This window comes from Fusarium redolens (assembly GCF_020744475.1).
Source record: "Fusarium redolens strain MPI-CAGE-AT-0023 chromosome Unknown BKA55scaffold_7, whole genome shotgun sequence".
NCBI classification, from domain to species: Eukaryota; Fungi; Ascomycota; class Sordariomycetes; order Hypocreales; family Nectriaceae; genus Fusarium; species Fusarium redolens.
In genome coordinates this window covers 464,760-481,956 of record NW_025763670.1, presented here as the reverse complement: position 1 = coordinate 481,956, position 17,197 = coordinate 464,760, and the positions used below count along the sequence as shown (strand labels likewise).

The 17,197-nt window shown below is 48.4% G+C and overlaps 7 protein-coding genes across 7 annotated transcripts; 5 read left to right on the top strand and 2 right to left on the bottom strand.

The window, feature by feature from the left end:
- Positions 1–1,568: 1,568 nt before the first annotated feature.
- BKA55DRAFT_726533 (putative cyclase-domain-containing protein) lies at positions 1,569–3,771 on the top strand (the record flags this gene model as incomplete). The annotated part of the gene is made up of 4 exons (XM_046201137.1): positions 1,569–2,207; positions 2,714–3,122; positions 3,166–3,668; positions 3,724–3,771. 4 exons carry the CDS (start codon positions 1,569–1,571, stop codon positions 3,769–3,771), a joined length of 1,599 nt encoding a protein of 532 aa, XP_046049870.1.
- Positions 3,772–3,860: 89 nt separating this feature from the next.
- On the bottom strand, positions 3,861–5,964 carry BKA55DRAFT_593302 (fungal-specific transcription factor domain-containing protein; the record flags this gene model as incomplete). Its single annotated transcript, XM_046195535.1, has 2 exons — positions 3,861–5,754; positions 5,810–5,964. The coding sequence occupies 2 exons, from the start codon at positions 5,962–5,964 to the stop codon at positions 3,861–3,863; spliced, it is 2,049 nt and encodes a 682-aa protein (XP_046049869.1).
- Positions 5,965–6,225: 261 nt separating this feature from the next.
- BKA55DRAFT_566000 (uncharacterized protein) lies at positions 6,226–7,503 on the top strand. Its single transcript, XM_046192569.1, has 4 exons — positions 6,226–6,870; positions 6,924–7,031; positions 7,087–7,167; positions 7,220–7,503. Exons 1-4 carry the CDS (start codon positions 6,370–6,372, stop codon positions 7,304–7,306), a joined length of 777 nt encoding a protein of 258 aa, XP_046049868.1. The 5' UTR covers positions 6,226–6,369; the 3' UTR covers positions 7,307–7,503.
- Positions 7,504–7,934: 431 nt separating this feature from the next.
- Positions 7,935–9,541, top strand: BKA55DRAFT_689118 (uncharacterized protein; the record flags this gene model as incomplete). Its single annotated transcript, XM_046199312.1, has 3 exons — positions 7,935–8,386; positions 8,437–8,830; positions 9,494–9,541. 3 exons carry the CDS (start codon positions 7,935–7,937, stop codon positions 9,539–9,541), a joined length of 894 nt encoding a protein of 297 aa, XP_046049867.1.
- On the top strand, positions 9,494–11,076 carry BKA55DRAFT_737405 (uncharacterized protein; the record flags this gene model as incomplete). The annotated part of the gene is made up of 3 exons (XM_046201359.1): positions 9,494–9,992; positions 10,044–10,112; positions 10,162–11,076. Coding segments are annotated over exons 1-3 (1,077 nt in total), but the record flags the coding sequence as incomplete, so codon positions are not given.
- A 2,437-nt stretch (positions 11,077–13,513) lies between these two features.
- Positions 13,514–14,693, top strand: BKA55DRAFT_509602 (uncharacterized protein; the record flags this gene model as incomplete). Its single annotated transcript, XM_046187535.1, has 3 exons — positions 13,514–14,034; positions 14,082–14,538; positions 14,592–14,693. 3 exons carry the CDS (start codon positions 13,514–13,516, stop codon positions 14,691–14,693), a joined length of 1,080 nt encoding a protein of 359 aa, XP_046049865.1.
- Positions 14,694–14,976: 283 nt separating this feature from the next.
- Positions 14,977–16,382, bottom strand: BKA55DRAFT_689115 (uncharacterized protein; the record flags this gene model as incomplete). The annotated part of the gene is made up of 3 exons (XM_046199311.1): positions 14,977–15,147; positions 15,213–15,283; positions 15,341–16,382. The coding sequence occupies 3 exons, from the start codon at positions 16,380–16,382 to the stop codon at positions 14,977–14,979; spliced, it is 1,284 nt and encodes a 427-aa protein (XP_046049864.1).
- Between the last annotated feature and the right edge of the window lie 815 nt (positions 16,383–17,197).

Here is a 17,197-nt window from a genome sequence, read left to right as displayed (position 1 = left end):
GTCATAGCTCAACAGTGACTCAACTTCATTCACGACTGAATCATAATGATCAGCACGTCTAATCTGGCTCGCTCCCGATTACTCAGCGGTTGAACAACGCAGTCCATGGAGATATTCACTGAAGCGTTTGAATTAGGCAGGTCGCTTGACTTCGCCCCGTCAGATTCACAGATCCGAGAACCTTATACGAATATTGAGTTCATACCTATGCGAGATATACCACGCCAACGACAGTTTTCTTGCTTGTGGTAACTTAGTTTAGCAGTTCTTGCAAATCGATTGCCAGGATATCTCGCGAACAACAAATCACAGAAAGCTGAAAGCCCCGCTGTGATATATACCTGAGAGAAACTGCCGAGTTACTATGGGCTCGATGTTCACCACAGCTGTTTCAAGCATATCACCGGAGAAAATATCTCCGATCCTTCTCGGATCGAGGATCAGTAGCGTTCGTGCAACCCTCTACTGTTAGGTTCTCTATCATATGGTCTGCTTACTGCTACTATGATACAATTGTTTTATCGTTTAGAAAGGTTTCTCAGTTTCATTTCAGAAACAAAATGAGTTCTCAACTGGTTCGACTTTCGGCTATGGGGATAACTTCATACCGAGATACAGATAAGCCTCTGTGCTGAAGATGAAGCCAGCTTTAACTTTTCTCTTGTCGAAGGTGATACCAAGTCTCTTGACCTTCCGGTCTGTTCCCCAATAATCGTGCTATTCAAGAGTTTTATCGACTAGTTCCCCCTTTTCACATCATGATTTGCTAACGGGTAGCATGTTTGTGTGTCTCAGCTTGCGTAGCGAGGCGAAATCCCTGTTGTTCTGGAAAGTTTCTTCTGTGGAGTCTTTTCGTACTGGATATACGGCTGGAATCATGATGGAAATTCACATCTCTTTTGGTTTTCATGCTCAGCCATGTTAATACGTATTCAGCCCTAGGGTTTGACAGATAACAACGCTAAGATAAAAGCGAAGCTATTTTACTCTTTGTCATGGATAATTCATTGCGCCTCTCTTGATACCCTGATGACGCATGGCAGATGGGCCGGAACCGTAAAAATAGTTGCATCGTGGGTGATCGCTCATAGCCGCCCACATCCCGACCCGAGGTCTTCCCTCGGAGGACAGAAAACACAAGACTTTTATCCTAAGCGACAAAAATACAAAACTAGTGTAGCCAGAAGCTTAAGAAGATCTTTGAGCTGTTATTTTTAGCACCCTAATTTAAATTCAGCAGCCTCTGCGCTCCCCAAGGTTCCCCTGAATATCATGTTACTAAGCGGCGCGGAAGTAGTTGACGCAATTGCCGCCGCGTCAAGGCGCGCTAGAAATGCGCAGCATGTTCTTATAATAGGACGCGCAAAGGTAAGTTAAGCTTACAATAGAAACATACGAAAAACAAAGGATGAGCCTCATGCGGGTACTATACTTAGACGAATACAAGTCGATTACATGTGAATCAACATAGGTGATTAATTATAAGATATGAGGAAAAGTATGATTTGGCGAACGATCAAAGTGACTGTTCAACAATACCAGTACAACGCGAGCACTGAATTCATACAATGCTTGTTTCATCTTTTTTATTGGTCCTTGGCGCAAGCGCCTTGGTGCATGCTCAAGGCATTCGAGTCGAACGCTCAGAACACGATCTCATTGAGGCATATGTCTCCCCAGAGAGTGCTTCCTCTTCCTCTTCAGAGCCAATGTGGCATGCAAAACAACATGGGGACGGTCTTGTGGACCTGAAATTTCATCGATTGATTCCACGTCAAGACATAAGTTCAGCGGATACCGGAACCTTAGCAGACGCTACGGATACGGCAACACGAGACACATCAGCCGCACAAACTACAGAAGATGAAGCCACCACTACGGCTGAGGCTGAGACTACCACGCTCAGAACAACTTCTTCCGTGACAGAAGCATCAACTACCGACGAAAGCATCACGTCATCAACAACCGCAACATCAACTTCGACCTCAAGTGAACCATCATCAACAAGCACGACCTCAACTTCCACAGAACCCGGTGCCTCCTGCTACAGTACAACAGTAAAGACCAGCACCATCTGCGAGACAACGGGATTCAGCACATATTCGTGTTATACTGCGAATATAACCTCGAGTACATGTTCTCCAGGCCTTCTATGCGCGACTCAGTCAAGTAACGGAGTTACTGTCTGCATGGAACTTCAGAATGATGTTGGCACTGCTGGTATTATTATAGCTTGTGTATTCTCAGGGCTTATACTTATTTGTACATGTACTCTTATTACTATGTGCTATAGAGATAAGAGTAAGCAGAGAAGGCAGGAGGAATTGAGACGGGTGAGATCTATTAGGATTGCTGAGAGGGCTACTTTGATACAGCATGCGAAGTAGAACTGGAGGCTGGAGGCTAGAGTTTTGATGTAGAGACAGGTATGAGATCTGGCAGGGTATCCGATGTTCTTTGACTCTATAAACCAATACAACGGCGGATTTCAACACTATATTGGGGTCATAAGACACAAATTAACTAAAATCTTGGTGTATGCATATTGAAATTTTAAAGTCTTGCGATTATCTTCCTCTGTACTGATGACAAAGCATATCTCGATCAACAAGTTGTTCGGGCTTCTTACCGCGGTTCCCCTCAAAAGGCGGGGTCTTGATATCAACGTCAACACCAACATCAACAAACTCAACTGAACTTTGATATTTACCAGAAACTCGCAATGTCATCCAAACCATCCTTCGATTCCCTTCCCCTCCGCAAAGATGGTCCTCCGGGAAACGCCTGGGGCCTTTTCGGCGACAATGACGAATGCGGGATGCTAAACCTCTTGACCCCAGAAATCATAGCAAAAGCAGCATCAGAGATACGCGACGGCGTTCGAGTTTCTACCGATTGGCCTCTCAATCGAATGTCACGACCTTGTTTTGGTCGTGCACCTTTCAAACATGAGATTACTACTAAAACTCCTCGTGCTGTTAATGATGACACTTTGATGTTTAATACGCAGAGTAGTTCACAATGGGATGGATTCAGGCATTATGCTTATCAGAAGGAGAAACTTTGGTTCAATGGGAAGAGTTTGGATGAGTTGCTGTCCACGGATGTTAATGGCATTCAAGGTAAGTTATACTCTCTGTAAGTGGAAATGGCTGATGGATGTAGCTTGGGTTGAGCGAGGTGGTGTCGTTGGACGCGGAGTACTACTCGACTATGCATCATGGGCAGATAAGAACAACATCGCCTTAACTCCCTTCGAAACAAAGTCAATTACCGTCTCAACACTAAAAGAAGTTGCCAAAAGCCAAGGGAAAACCTTCCAACAAGGCGACATTCTCTTCATCCGCACAGGCTGGGTTCGAGCCTATGACAAGCTCTCCGACGACGAGTGTAAAACATTAGCAGATTACAAAGTCCCACCAGCTCATGGCATCGAGTCTTCAGAAGAAACACTCCGATGGCTTTGGGAGCAAGACTTTGCAGCAGTTGCTGGAGATCAACCTAGTATGGAGGCATGGCCTTGCCAGAATACTGATTACTTTCTGCATGAGTGGCTTCTAGCGGGCTGGGGAATGCCAATCGGGGAGTTGTTTGACCTAGAAGCTCTAAGTAAAGAATGCGAGAAGAGAAAAAGATGGTCGTTCTTCTTTTCGAGTATGCCACTCAAGGTAAGTTCCTCAGATCGTCCCATGTTTGCGTAGCTGCTGGTCTGATATTTGTTAGGTTCCTGGAGGCGTAGCTAGTCCACCAAATGGCGTAGCTATCTTCTGATTCACTTCGAGAGCATGTTGACATCGCGCTGGGTCTAGGATTCATGAACCACTAAGCTAGTTCAATGACGGTTAATTTTATGTTGGAGTCTACAATAAGTCTGTCCAGCTATTAATGTTCATCCAATCCTGGTCCGATGTAAAGTTACTAAACTGATGTAGTCCCTCTCCTCCAAGCAACCTATTCCAATCAGGCGGACTCTCCGGCACCATAACTTGTTCACCCTGCAACCTCTGCGTAACAAGCGTCTCATACTCACGATGTAGCTCCTCAAAGACACTATGCACAGCCTCGGCATTAGGCCAATGCCTGGCAAGTAATATTGTTGACCTCAACAGCCTCGATAATCTCTCAAGTGCATTGATAGCGACTAAAAAGGTCTGGGATGTAACAGCTGCGCGAATCTCACCGGCAAATTGTATACCGGCTGCTGTCACGGCGTTGACGGATGTAAAGTGGCATTGGCGCAGTTCATCGCGTGCCGTGAGCTTTTCAAGGGACGTTACGATTGCTTGGGCTGCTGCTGAGCAGATGGATTGACTGCTTTGTTCGTGGAGGTTGCGATGGAGGTGGAGAAGGAGGAGATTGTAGTGCATTCGGAGATGACATGTCCATGAGTCGTCGTCTTCTGCGACGGTGGAAATGCCTGAGCGGAGGGACCATAGGCCTAGACGGGCGTCGATTGATGCTACGTCTATGAGACGATCTCGCGCGGGTGCGTTGAGTGAAATGACGTCGAGACCGATGTAGGCGAGGTCAACGAGATGATTCAAGAAATCAGGGCTAACTCCAGATTCAGCAATAGTCGGATCAGTACTTGGCGTATCAGTGATATCCTCCTGCTGAAGTGGCAGCTGGTCTATATCCTCTGCTCTCACTGCACAAGGCCTTCCAGTCTCCAATGAAGAAAAGACTTCACAAAAGAAAGCAGACCACCAGCATCGTCGATACTGCGCCATCTCTGTAGCTGGGAGTTGGGAACTTCTCCGATGAGCACCGAGGCCAGTGCCGATTCGTACTGCAATGCCAGCCCAGTACCACGGACCACCAGCGACTGTATCACCATCGCCTATATGCCATGTGAACAGAGCAGCTGCTTGGAGAAGATGCATTCGATCTGACTCGTGTCGCATATGGTATAGCATACTAGCTCGTCTGAAGAGTCTGTTCTGAACGGCGTGACGATCAGTGGCGACGAGGGGATGAGCACATGCGTGGGCACCAGCCATGAGAACGGACTGAAATAGTAGAAGTGGTGGAGGATTATCAGGGGTCCGATACCGAGCGAGAAATTCTGGCTTTGACACGATGGGCAGAAATGGATGAATGTGATCAAAGTACGCTGTTACCAACGCATCGCGAACTTCTTGCGCCGGGAAAGAAGATACCTCCGTCACCAGATCTTGAGTTACCCATGAGTTCGGTGTAGGTTTCCAAGATTTGACTTGTCGAATAGGAGGATATGGATAATGCAATGGCTTTCCGCCGATCCTATCGCTGCTGGTACTTCCATCTGCAGATTCTTGGAACGAGCCATGAGTATCTGGTCCTGTAGGCGCAGACAAAGGTCGTTGATTATCGCCAAGAATGGAAGAGTAAGGCTGTCTAAACGACCGGTGTAAATCGACAAGATGAACCAGGTTCGACACAGCCGTGCCGACGTAAGCGATGCGAAAACTCTTGGTAGATGCAAAAACAGCCCAAGCAGCAGCACCGATGCCATGCTTGAAGAATCTTGCTAATCCCTCCCGAGCGAGCTTCTCTTGACCATCTGAGCGAGATGCATCATTCGATGTCTTATCACGCCGCGATGGCTGCGACGAAGCCTCGGGTCCGAGGATGGAAAGATGATCATCCCGCTCAACGGCTCCGGCATCCGGATCCGGCTGCGATACTCCTGGTGATCTGACAGGTGTATCACGATCGTATGCATTTCTAGAAACAACCGAACTTCTTCTCGCAACAGCCCACTTCGCCGTAGATCTGTATCCCCATCAGCTATCATTTTCATTTCCACAAGGGCTCATCGGAGCCGCACCGGCATTCGAACCCGGACTTTTCACAGACGGAGCAAGGGCCTGATGGTCGGTCTACTATGTCGCAGCGGACTTTGCGGCGTCGACATAAATCACATGCTTTTCGCTGCTGGCGACGACGTTTGTCGTGTTGGGATTTTTGAGGCGTCGAGTCCATGGTTGGTAATGAGTGGATTGAGGAGAAATCGGAACCGGTGAATCAGGACATGGGAGGCTGAGATGGTTAGTGTCGGCTCCTGAGCGGAGAGCCGAGAGCGGGCATTAGACGGGTATAGCGACATCATTGTTGGCTCAGAGGAGGATTAAGTCTGGGCATTTGTGATTGATTTGTTGCAGCAATTGAAGATTATTGGGTTGTTTCCGAACTCAAGCATATGGAGGTTGTTATCGCGACTGGACTTCGGGATTGGTCCGTCTCTTTGATTCCGAAACCGGTCTCCCGCGTCAATGGTTGGAGATCAGCCTCCGTGATGCGGAGCTACCCCGTGCTTGTCTCACCAATTCGACACAGGCCTCACCTTCACCAGTAATCAACTAAGCTATCATCTACACTCTTGAAATCATGACGCGCTCTCTTCAAGACTCTGTTGTTCTCGTAACGGCCGGTACATCTGGTCTGGGCCTCTGCGTAGCGGAAAAATTAATTCAAGCTGGCGCATCAGTCGTCGTCAATTACGCCTCCAACGAGGAACGAGCCCACGATGTTTTTGTGCACCTCAACCAACTGGCTGCGAAGTGCTTCTCGCAGGATACTGGACCACGGTGCCTGAAAATAAAAGCTGATGTGACCAAGAAGACAGAGATTCAGCAGTTGGTCAATCAGACTGTCCTTGCAATGGGTAGGCTGGATGCTGTTGTATCAAACGCTGGATGGACCAAGTTTGCGAATTTCAACGACATCGACGATAATGTTGATGAGGAAGTTTGGGATCGCTGCTATGCGGCTAATGTCAAGTCCCATATGTTTCTCTGCCATGCGGCGAAGAAGTACTTGGAGGAGGCCAATGGTGCATTTGTTATGACTGCATCTGTTGCAGGAGTCAAGCCAAGCGGGAGCTCTATTGTGAGCAATGGCCATTCACTCGTCTTCAAAAGTTGAAGCTGACACTTGCCCAGGCATATTCTGTCACAAAAGCAGCGCAAATTCATTTGTCAAAGACTCTGGCCACGGTGATGGCACCATCAATTCGCGTCAACTCTGTATCTCCAGGGTTCATGGAGACAGTAAGCTCCGATTATACCAGGGTGCCTTGCGACATTGACTGACTTGACTACGAAGAATTGGATTGCCAACATGCCGCAGTCAAAGATCGACGATGCTAGAGAAAAGACTCTCCTCAAGCAGATCACCAAAGTTGAGGTACGCACGTGCGAGTTTCATGCCTTCAAAAACAAAGCTGATAACCAAAAAGGACGTCGCGGAGCAGATCATCTTGCTCATCAAATCGGAATCCGTGACAGGATCTAATGTTGTTATTGATTCCGGATTTTCTGTTTAGGGTACAGGAACAAAATTGTGACTCAAGGACCAAACAAGATACCAATTGAATGGGTGGGGTGAATGCGAGGATGACGCTCGGAGCCTCGGCGATTTCTCGATTCGTTGATTACTCCCCAGGCTTAAAACCTAAGCGCCAAGCTTGATTTAAAGTCTGCGTATACAGGGTAGCATTAATAAAATACAATCACATTCAACCTCAACCTACCCTCAGCTCAGATACCGAATTCCCGTATATTCAATTCAATTGGGAAATCCCAACATAGCCTGACATGAAATGATCAGCGTCTGCCTTGAAATTGACTCCTAATTCCTTGGGAATGGCGGCCGTTGAGTCTCGAATGGTGTGTATGTTGGGGGCCGTTTGCTTAATCACCTGCATTTAGGATTTGCCAAGAGTGATTGTCACTCTACGCCTTTCGCAGAAACTAAGATTACCAGCCAACCGAGCTGAAGCTCATCACTCTTGGCAAATTGTCGCGTGACGTAGCGAATGTCCAGACACAATGATGATGATGATCCTTGGCGCAATTCCCCCAAGCACAAAAGCGCCCGCTTGTCGCGTTATGGATCCATTTTTCAGCTTCTTTTGCATCACTAAACGGTAGATTGAACAAGATAGAGTTAACATGCCGACTTCTACAGAGTTCTTTGGTTTCACTGCCCATAACTTGGGACCATTGACTACGACCTTCTCGGCCTCGTCGGCATGTGCAACCGGCACTGATCATCATGTTATTGTCAATGCAAGCTCAGCCGACTGGATCTGGGGCTATCCAACGTGCGGCTTCCAAGACTACGGCAGCTGTATTCCCAGCGGAAAGTCTTATGATTCACTGCGAAGCCTGACTACACCGTTGAATCGGGCCTGGTATCATTACTACTCGCCCGAAATAGCCTGTCCATCTGGATGGACTACCGCTGGAACCATGATCAAAGAGGGAGAATCTTCTCTGAGTGTATCTGGTGTTTTTACAAGTCGTATACAGGCGTCTACCACTGGAGCGGTGCAACTCGAGCCTGCTGACTTCTGGGGCGAAATTATGAATGTGTCAGAGACAATTGCCTACTGTTGTCCGAGGTATGTTGGTACATAGATTGACGCGCAGAAATCGAGATTGACAGTTAAAGTGATTACCAAGCAAACCCTGTTGGGCAGTGTTTCTCGACGCTCGGCCCAAGGAGTGAATTCAACTATTCGTCCATGTGCTACACCCCTGCGCCAGTGGACATCTTAACTGTCACGACTTTAGATGGCAGTTCATTGACGCAGCCGTTGCTTTCTCTCGAAGTTCTGACAACGCCAACTACAACGTACCTGGATGATGGAATGCTTACTCAGTCGGACTACTCGAGGGACCTTGTTGTTGCTACCTGGGTGCCTGCGGTGCCTTTGATTCACCAGCAGTCTGACCTGGACGAAGCGGAGGATGACGATGATGATGAAAATGATGGTGGAGATGATGGTGACGGTGAGGATACCGATGGAAATGCTGCTTCTACTAAGACTCCAGGAAACGGAGTTGTGAGTGTTCTTGGGCTGACTTTGGGTATACTGGCTGGCATGGGCATGCTTCTGCAATATCAGCTTACTTTTCTTCTTGACGATCGTATTTTTGGCCGCCGAGGGATAACATTCGTTTTAATGCAGGGCATATTTCTACGGACAACCCAATCGCATTTAAGAATTGGCGTCAATAGCATGTGTTTCTTCTCAATCTTATACCCTATTATCCAATTATGCTACCTTGAGACATTGATGATGCACGGGTCAAAAAGGTTCCAGGGTTCTGTAACATGCGCGATGTGACGCTCACGTAATGACGCGGCTTTTTGAGAGGTTGGAGCTCGCGCCAAATACCGACTCAGGAAATAACCTTAACGATTTCACTGCAACCCAATAAGATAGACCAAATCACGTGCTCCATCGGAATAGCAAAGCCAGGATTATAGGCTCTGACACGGTCCATTATCATCCGGTAGCAATCTGACACATCCGGTGTAGTAGCCCCTCCAGGGGCTGCCTCACCAAAACTGAGTATGTAATCGTATACATGAAACAAACCAGTATCGGCATTCGGCAACGTTTCAACCGAACAAATTTATTCATGTACAAGGCACACAACTTACGAATGAAACCAAACCCCAAACTTCACATCCCTAGTCGCGATTCTCAACTCCACTATAGATCATCGCATCCGCCAAGGGAAAGCTTAACAGCCGATCCCAAGTTTGAGACCTGTATCAAGCAGTCTCGGCTTTCCTGGGGAAAAGAGGCTAGCACTGCCACAGGAGTCCATTCTTGGCGTTTGGTGTATCAGCAAAGTTTCCGAAGTTAAGCTTTTGGTTGATCTATTTTGAGATCTGTTTTGGAGGGTGTAGCAAGATTGAAAATCATGTATAAGAAGACTGACTTGTTCTCACCAAACAAATTTCTCGTCATCCAAACTCATCTCTCATTTCAGACTATTAAGATTCGCTTGACGCGACAATTTCTCTTCTCTTTTTCGGACTGGTGCCTTTTTACTATCAATAACTGCTGGGCAGCCTTTTTTCTTTAATTGTTTGAACACAATCATTCGATAATACTCAATATGTATTTCTCCAACATCGTTATCGGTGCTCTTGCAGCTCAGGCCCTGTCGGGTGACAGAAGGCCGACTCCAGCACTGGCTGGAAAGTTCGCGGTATGTACCTTGTCTGCCACTTCGCTGCATTGACGCTGATGATTCTCCCAGGCCTTGATGGCTTCTGCAGCTCTACCAGTTTCCGGTGCGCCAGTGATTGGCCTCATCGAACCTCGATCGGTAAGTGCATATAATTTGTTTCATAGTTGTCCCTTACTGACAAGAAAAGCCCGAGATCTTGGTGCTAGGTGGTGGTGGTCAGCAGAACCAGGGCCAACAGGATGGCAACGACGATGCTCAAGACGAACAAGACGATCAGAACGAGCAGGACGATCAGAACGAACAAGATAACCAGAACGGCCAAGACGGACAAAATGGCCAGGACGGGCAAGGCAGAGGTGGTAATAACGGCAACGGCCAAGGCAACGGACAGGATCAAGGCCAAGGTCAAGATAACGGCCAGGGTCAAGATAATGGCCAAGATCAAGGCAACGGTCAGGACCAAGGCAATGGAGGAAACCAGGGCGACCAAGCCACTGCCACCGAGTCCCTTGCTACTGCTGTCGACACAGCCACCAATGCCGCCACTGATGTCGGTGCTATCCAGAGCCGTATCGCCAACGAGACCGTCGTCACCAGATCTCTTGGTCCCGGCCAGCTTGACCCAGGCCAGACTGGTGCTGACACTGCTACCCAGGATGGCGGTGCCGCTGCCACTGAGACTGCTGCAGCTACTGAGACAGGTGCTGCTGGCGAGACCGGAGCGGCCGGTGACACTGCTGCAGTCACTGAGGCCCCTGCTGCTACCGACACTGCTGCCGCTACTGAGAATGCCCCTGCTACTGTTACCGTTACCGTTACCGCTGGTGGCAACAACGGCAACAACGGCAACAATGGCAACAACGGCAACAATGGTGACGGTAACGGCAACGGAAGGGGAAACAAGGATAAGAACAACGGAAACAACAACAACGCTGACCAGAACAACGGCGGTGATGCTGCCAACGAGGGTGATGCTCAGAATGGTGATGGTGCCCAGAACGGAGGTAACGGCAAGGGTAACAACGATGCTGGAAACAACAATGGTAACGCAAACGACGGTGCTGCCAACGATGGCGCTGCCAACGGTGACGCCAACGGTGACGCCAACGGTGACGCCAACGGTGATGCCAATGGTGATGCCAACGGTGACGCCAATGGTGATGCCGCCAATGGTGATGCCAACGGTGATGCCAATGGTGATGCCGCCAATGGCAACAAGGGCAATGCTGGAAACAAGGATGATGCCGCTGCTGGCGGAGATGCTGCCGCCGGTGATGATGCTGCTGCGGGAGGCGATGCCGGTCAAGGTGGCAAGGACGGCGCTGACGCTGGACAAGGTGGTGCCAATGGCGGTGGTGCCGGAGGTCTTCTCGGCAGCATCCTTGAGCGCTTGACAGGAGGAGCCGGTGCTGGTGCGGCTGCTGGCAACAACTAGACGACTCGTATCAAGTTGCAAGAGGACTCTCTGGTATGATACTGGGATTGACTGGTGCAGGACACCGGCGGGCAGGCCTGGGATGATAGATTGGTTCTCGGTGTAGTGTAGTCAATATGTACTAGTAATCCAACCCACTTCTGAACTCTTTGCCTTTTTGTTCCATCAAACCCACTCATCTTCTGAATCATGCATGTCTATACTTAGCCTTAGTATTGAGAAGATTCATGAATGAATATCATATCACGCCAATACTTTATGCAAGAACTTTCAGAGTCGGCATATCAAGTTCGGTGCTGTATTAGCAGATCGTTGTGATACGTCGTTCCCTATGTAGTGTGTTGGTCGAGGGTCATATCCTTGTTTTCAGCTCTTGTGGATAAATAATAATGGAAGATCTGTCGAGACCTCTATGTATATCCCAATAATCAACATTTGAGTATAATTGGCCTCCGATTGCCTCGCACCTGCTACATTAGCTATAAGAAGCTTTAGGCCCCAGTACAAAGGTAAAGAACACATTCGCGGAGACAATGATAACTAACAATAGCAAGTGTTTACATAGTCAATCGCTGAGAGGCATTAGGTGTGTCAAAATGTAGCATTACAATAAGCCCAGTAATAAGATGTACCAATGCAAGAACCTGAACTGTCTTTCAGTTTGTGTGATGTGTAGCTATCGGCGAACACAATATCTTTATTAAGGTTTTTACAGCTATAACCTCTCCTTTATTTTACTGACAAGTTGCAAACTAGTACTTAGCGAGAGTAATCTTAGCTGGGCTGCATGATCACCATGAGAAGTTGTTCATAATAGTTCAAATCTCTGCTGTCTTTAGTGAATGCAAGCAATGCTTCTCTTCACCTTACTACTTGAAGCCAGGGAAGGTAAAAATTCTATTTGCTTTTGCTACTAGAAGTTATTAAGAGTCTCAGTAGTAATTCATGGATTATGTAGTTACTGATCTGTTAAGGGACATATCGTTGCATAGATCAGGCGATAAAGATAGAGGGGCTCACGAACGGGCCGAACGAGGGCCTCGGTCTCGGTACACGGTAATAGCGGGGATATATACCCGAAGCCTCAACACGTTTTTGACAACAGGAGCTACATCTAAGCGTATCGTATAGATAAAGCTGAGCCAATCGTAAGCAAGAAATCAAGAACCCGCCTCTCGGGGTATTCCAACTTCCCCAGATCTCTTGTGATCCCCGGATTTTGTTCCGCGCAGAAAACCCCCTTAGCCCCCACTGTCTGAACGATCCTTGTCGAGATCGTCTGTTCTTCGCCCCAACCACGCGCTGAGAAGATATCAGGCCATGGAGCTTGTGACATGTCGAAAAGCTTTGATCTATCTTGAACTGATGATTGCTGGTCGGAGACATGGGATGCATGTGGCAGTGATATCGGCTCGGACGTTTTGTTGAGAAATTTCTGCTGCCAAGCATATCCCTGCAGCGTGGCATTTGTACGACACCATGATGCATGTTTGTTTCACGTCTCATGTGTCTTTTCGGCGATAAGGGCGATCTACGATAAACTCAATCTTCTCTCTTTACCATTCTTTAAACTTTCAGCGAGTTCTCGGTTTCCAGATCTTGCTCATTAGCCCTGACTAGTTTCACTTGACTCAAGTTCCTCGGAATCCACCATCAGGTGATATCTCCTCTCTTCACAGGATCACAATGATGTCGTTTCAACTTCCCCGCATTCATCCTTCGATATGCATGCCGGGCCAACGGGCATACATGATGTCAAAGCGACAAGTCAAAGCAATTGCAGAAACAGACAAGCTCCTCTTGTCCGTTACTCTTTGCCAGATTTGTTACTCGAATAGAGATAACAAACGCAGTTCTGGATCCACTTCGTGTCACCTCATTCGACCCCTCACCATCAGACCAACAATCACCCTGTTTCCGCCCTGCTTCGAAAGATCTTGCGGAATCATGCCCGCATGGAAGGTTGTCTGATATTGGTTCGGTGGAACGGTCAGTACTCACATGATATAAAACACTCGACATCCTCTGGGATGGCTTTTGCAAATATCTCAACTCCAGAACTCTTGAACAGCCTCCTTTGATCTCGCATCGCCTTCGTCTCATAATGTCAATTCCCTCTCAACAACGAGCAGCCGTCCGTCAAGGACTTGGCGCAGAAGCAACAGCTCCCATCCGCACAGTCGACGTTGAAAAGCCAGGCCCAGGCCAAATTCTCGTCAAAATTACATGGACCGGCCTCTGCGGCTCTGATAAGTCTCTCCTGCACAATGAGTGGAAGGACTTTGGCGTCAGCATGATGGACGCTTCTAAAGGTATTGCCGGGCACGAGGGAGCCGGTAATGTCGTAGCTATTGGCGAAGGCATGGAGCATAAGTGGAAGATTGGCGATCGTGCTGGTGTGAAGTGGATTGCCAGCACTTGTGGCGAATGTGACTTTTGTAGAGTTGGTTCGGATGAGGTTCACTGTCCTAACCAGACGAACAGCGGATTTTCTGTTGCGGGGACGTTTCAGCAATATGTTCTTGCGGATGGAAGATATACTTCGAGAATTCCAGATGGTGTCTCTGATGAGGAGGCTGGACCGATTATGTGCGGAGGCGTAACAGCATACACAGCTTGCAAACGGTAAGCAATTGCACCTGTTAGAATACAAAATGCTGACATTCTTCAAGATCTGGAGTGACTCCAGGCCAATGGTTAGTTATTCCCGGTGCAGGAGGCGGCCTTGGACATTTCTGCATTCAATACGCCAAAGCCATGGGTATGCGAGTCATCGCTATCGATGGTGGCGACGAGAAACGAGATCTTTGCCTCAAACTCGGTGCTGAAGTCTTTATTGACTTCAAGACAACAAAGGACATCACCGCCGAGGTCATGAAGATCACGAAATACGGTGCTCACGGTGTTATCATCACAGCTGCGACACGAGCGGCGTACGAGACTGCACCCAACTACCTCCGTCCCAATGGCACTGCTGTGGCTGTTGGTCTCCCTCAAGACCCAACTGTTATTGCTGGTGCACCGCCAATGGCAGTTGCTCTTCGACGCTTGAAGATCGTGGGAAGTGTTACAGGTAGTATGAAGGATGTCGAGGAGGCTCTTGATTTCACTGCTCGAGGACTGGTCCGTGTGAGTATATCCTTGTTTTTTCAGAGGAGATCCAGTGCACTAACAAATGATAGCCAATTCTTTCCAAGGGCAAGCTTGAGGATCTCGATGAATGGATCAAGAAGCTTGCTACTGGTCAAGTCGCTGGGCGATGCGTCTTGGAAGTTGCTGCTTAGGTTATCTGGGGCATAGAAGAACCTGTTTTATCATCAACATGACGGCGGCTTGTTCACTACTGGTGCATGAGGAGTTGAATTAGAGAGAATTACGGCCATGGATGGGCGTTAGTGTATTGGAGTTGAGTTAGTGAAGTGCACGGATAGGTTAACATGAATACAAACCCAATGTCTTTATGATATATAGCTATAAGGCATCCTTTCATCTTCATGTCTTTCTATGCTAAGTATTCAAGCCAGTTGACGCGAGATCGGCAATCGACTTGACTCTTTTCATTCCAAGCTACGGCTCCTCCACCTGAACCTCGCCCTTTTCCAGCTTGCCGAGCTCCTCATAGAACCGATACTTGTTCAATCTGTAATGCTCTGCAATCTTCCTCGCCGTCCAACCGTCTGCATCCGGTTCCTTTGCATCGATCCCCTTTTCACCAGGAATCGACTCCTCCAAATCAATCTGTCCTGGTGAAGCCCAGATCGCGCAACAAGATGTAACAAGTTTCCACCTTCCGACGTCTTGACCTTCCAATCAACACCGGCCTCTTCCAGAGCAGCGAAGACCTCAGCATCAACATCCTCCCAGTTTTGGAAATCTTGATCAGGGGTCGTGCGAGATTGACCTTAGGTGCCGATCTTGTCATCTTCCATACGGCCGTTATCATCCATTATGAGCTCCACCACAGTCTTTCCAGCGTTGTTGGGCATATTTATATCCTGGCTGCACCCGCCTTTTAACAGGTTATAGAACATCTCCCGCTTACCCGTCGCAAACCAGATGCCAGTTAAATCGTCGTCAGCCAGGTAATGCAACGCGGCATTTCCTTTTCTATCTTTAGCCAGGGGATCAGCACCAGCTCTCAGGAGCTCTTGGACACGCCCAAGAGGCTCTGCCAAGATGATCGGAGTCAGATCTTCAGCCAAGGGGTGAAATCGCATTCGACGAAGTGCTGCATGTAGTGGATAGATTCCATGGTGATCAGGCTGGCTCACCAGAGCCGGGTATCTCGACGAAAGGATACGTAAAGACCGCCGAACAATGGGCAGCTCTTGAAAATCTGCGTTCTGGTTATTGCTAACCTCGACGAGGAGATGATGCAGTGCGTTTTTCCCCTGGTTATCTACCGCGAGGGGGTTTGCTCCAAGTCGAAGAAATACTTCAACCAAAGTCTCCGAGCCTGGCTCCGAAAAGTCTGACTCGGTCGACCCCGAGTCTCTATCCCAGCTTGGATATAACTTTTGGCCTGATTCTCCATTTTCCACTCTCCAATCAATATCCTTGAGAGGCGTCCCAGCAAGGACATCGGCTCCGGCTGCAGTTCGACACGCACTGAGCAGGAGTGTGCGTCCTTGAGGATCACGATGTTCAAGATCTAATGATTCCAGAAAGCCGGGATAGCCTATTAACTGCTTGAACCAAATCCCATCCTCGATGATAGCATGTATGAGATGTCGAGCACCCCACACAGGCGCTGTTTCTTCGTTTTCCCACTCATCATCTGAAAAGTGCGGATGCTCATTCTCTTCCATCCAATTTAGGCTATCGGCCGCCTTGGGACAGTCTGGGAAAAATGTGCGCGGGGGATCTTCACCGGGGAAGGGTGCTCTGGGTTTAGAATAGCGTTCTCGGCTATAAAGAGCCTGAGGAAACTCCTGGTACAGATCGGATCCTTGCCGAAGAAGCGATGTGACCATTTGGAGCCTTTCGCTCTTACCCTCCGGCCTGTTGTCAAAAATGTCGGCGGCACAGTAAAGAGGTGGTTGAAACTGCTTGCCATATCGCTCAAACTGTGGTGGTGGATCTTGAGCGTCCCAGCCGGGCTCAATTGTAGAAAGTAACTCTTAAGCCTTCTCCGGCAGGCTATTCGGGTCCACACCCAAAGATAGCTCTTCGTCCAAACGACCCGGAGTTCCCTGGCCGGTTGGCTGAGAGCAAATAAGTGAGAGCTCGTTCACTTGATGATGAGGCGAGGTTGGACGCATTTGGTCTTACAGGGGTCAGGCTACAACGACGAAGATGAGTTCAATGGTCGGAATCCTTTGGCGGACAAAGGAAATTGCGCGTCGTAAAAAGAGGTTATGTACCTGCTGTAGACCAAGTGAGCCGCGGTTTCAATTGCCTTGTTGATTGTTGGTTCAGAACATACTTTCGGTCGTTTCCAAGCTAGGTATTTAATACAACAGTTCCCTGCCAGAAAATTGTGGGATAGTGCATATGGCTCGACCTGTGAATGCCGAATACCCGGGTTGAACCAACCTAGCGTCTCAAGGCTGGCATGCATAGACCTGTCTTGGGGCGCCGATTACATAGCCCAAGACTATGAGAATATGACAAGCTCTAAGAGATAATGGCAGTGTCACTGGACTGAATGAAGCCGGAAATGCCATGGCTCCTCGAGGCGCTGCTGGTAACTCAGCCGTGGACATCTATACAGTGGTTGACGTTCCCAAGAATGCATCGTTGCCATTTTGATCTTGTACTCGCCCCTCTTGCTATTACTCAAATTGGT

Bases quoted from the DNA above. Each gene is read 5' to 3' on its own strand.
- BKA55DRAFT_566000 (XM_046192569.1), top strand. From the start codon at position 6,370: ATGACGCGCTCTCTTCAAGACTCTGTTGTTCTCGTAACGGCCGGTACA. The intron at 6,871-6,923 runs GTGAGCAATGGC...ACACTTGCCCAG, and splicing joins AGCCAAGCGGGAGCTCTATT to GCATATTCTGTCACAAAAGC. The intron at 7,032-7,086 runs GTAAGCTCCGAT...TTGACTACGAAG, and splicing joins CTCCAGGGTTCATGGAGACA to AATTGGATTGCCAACATGCC.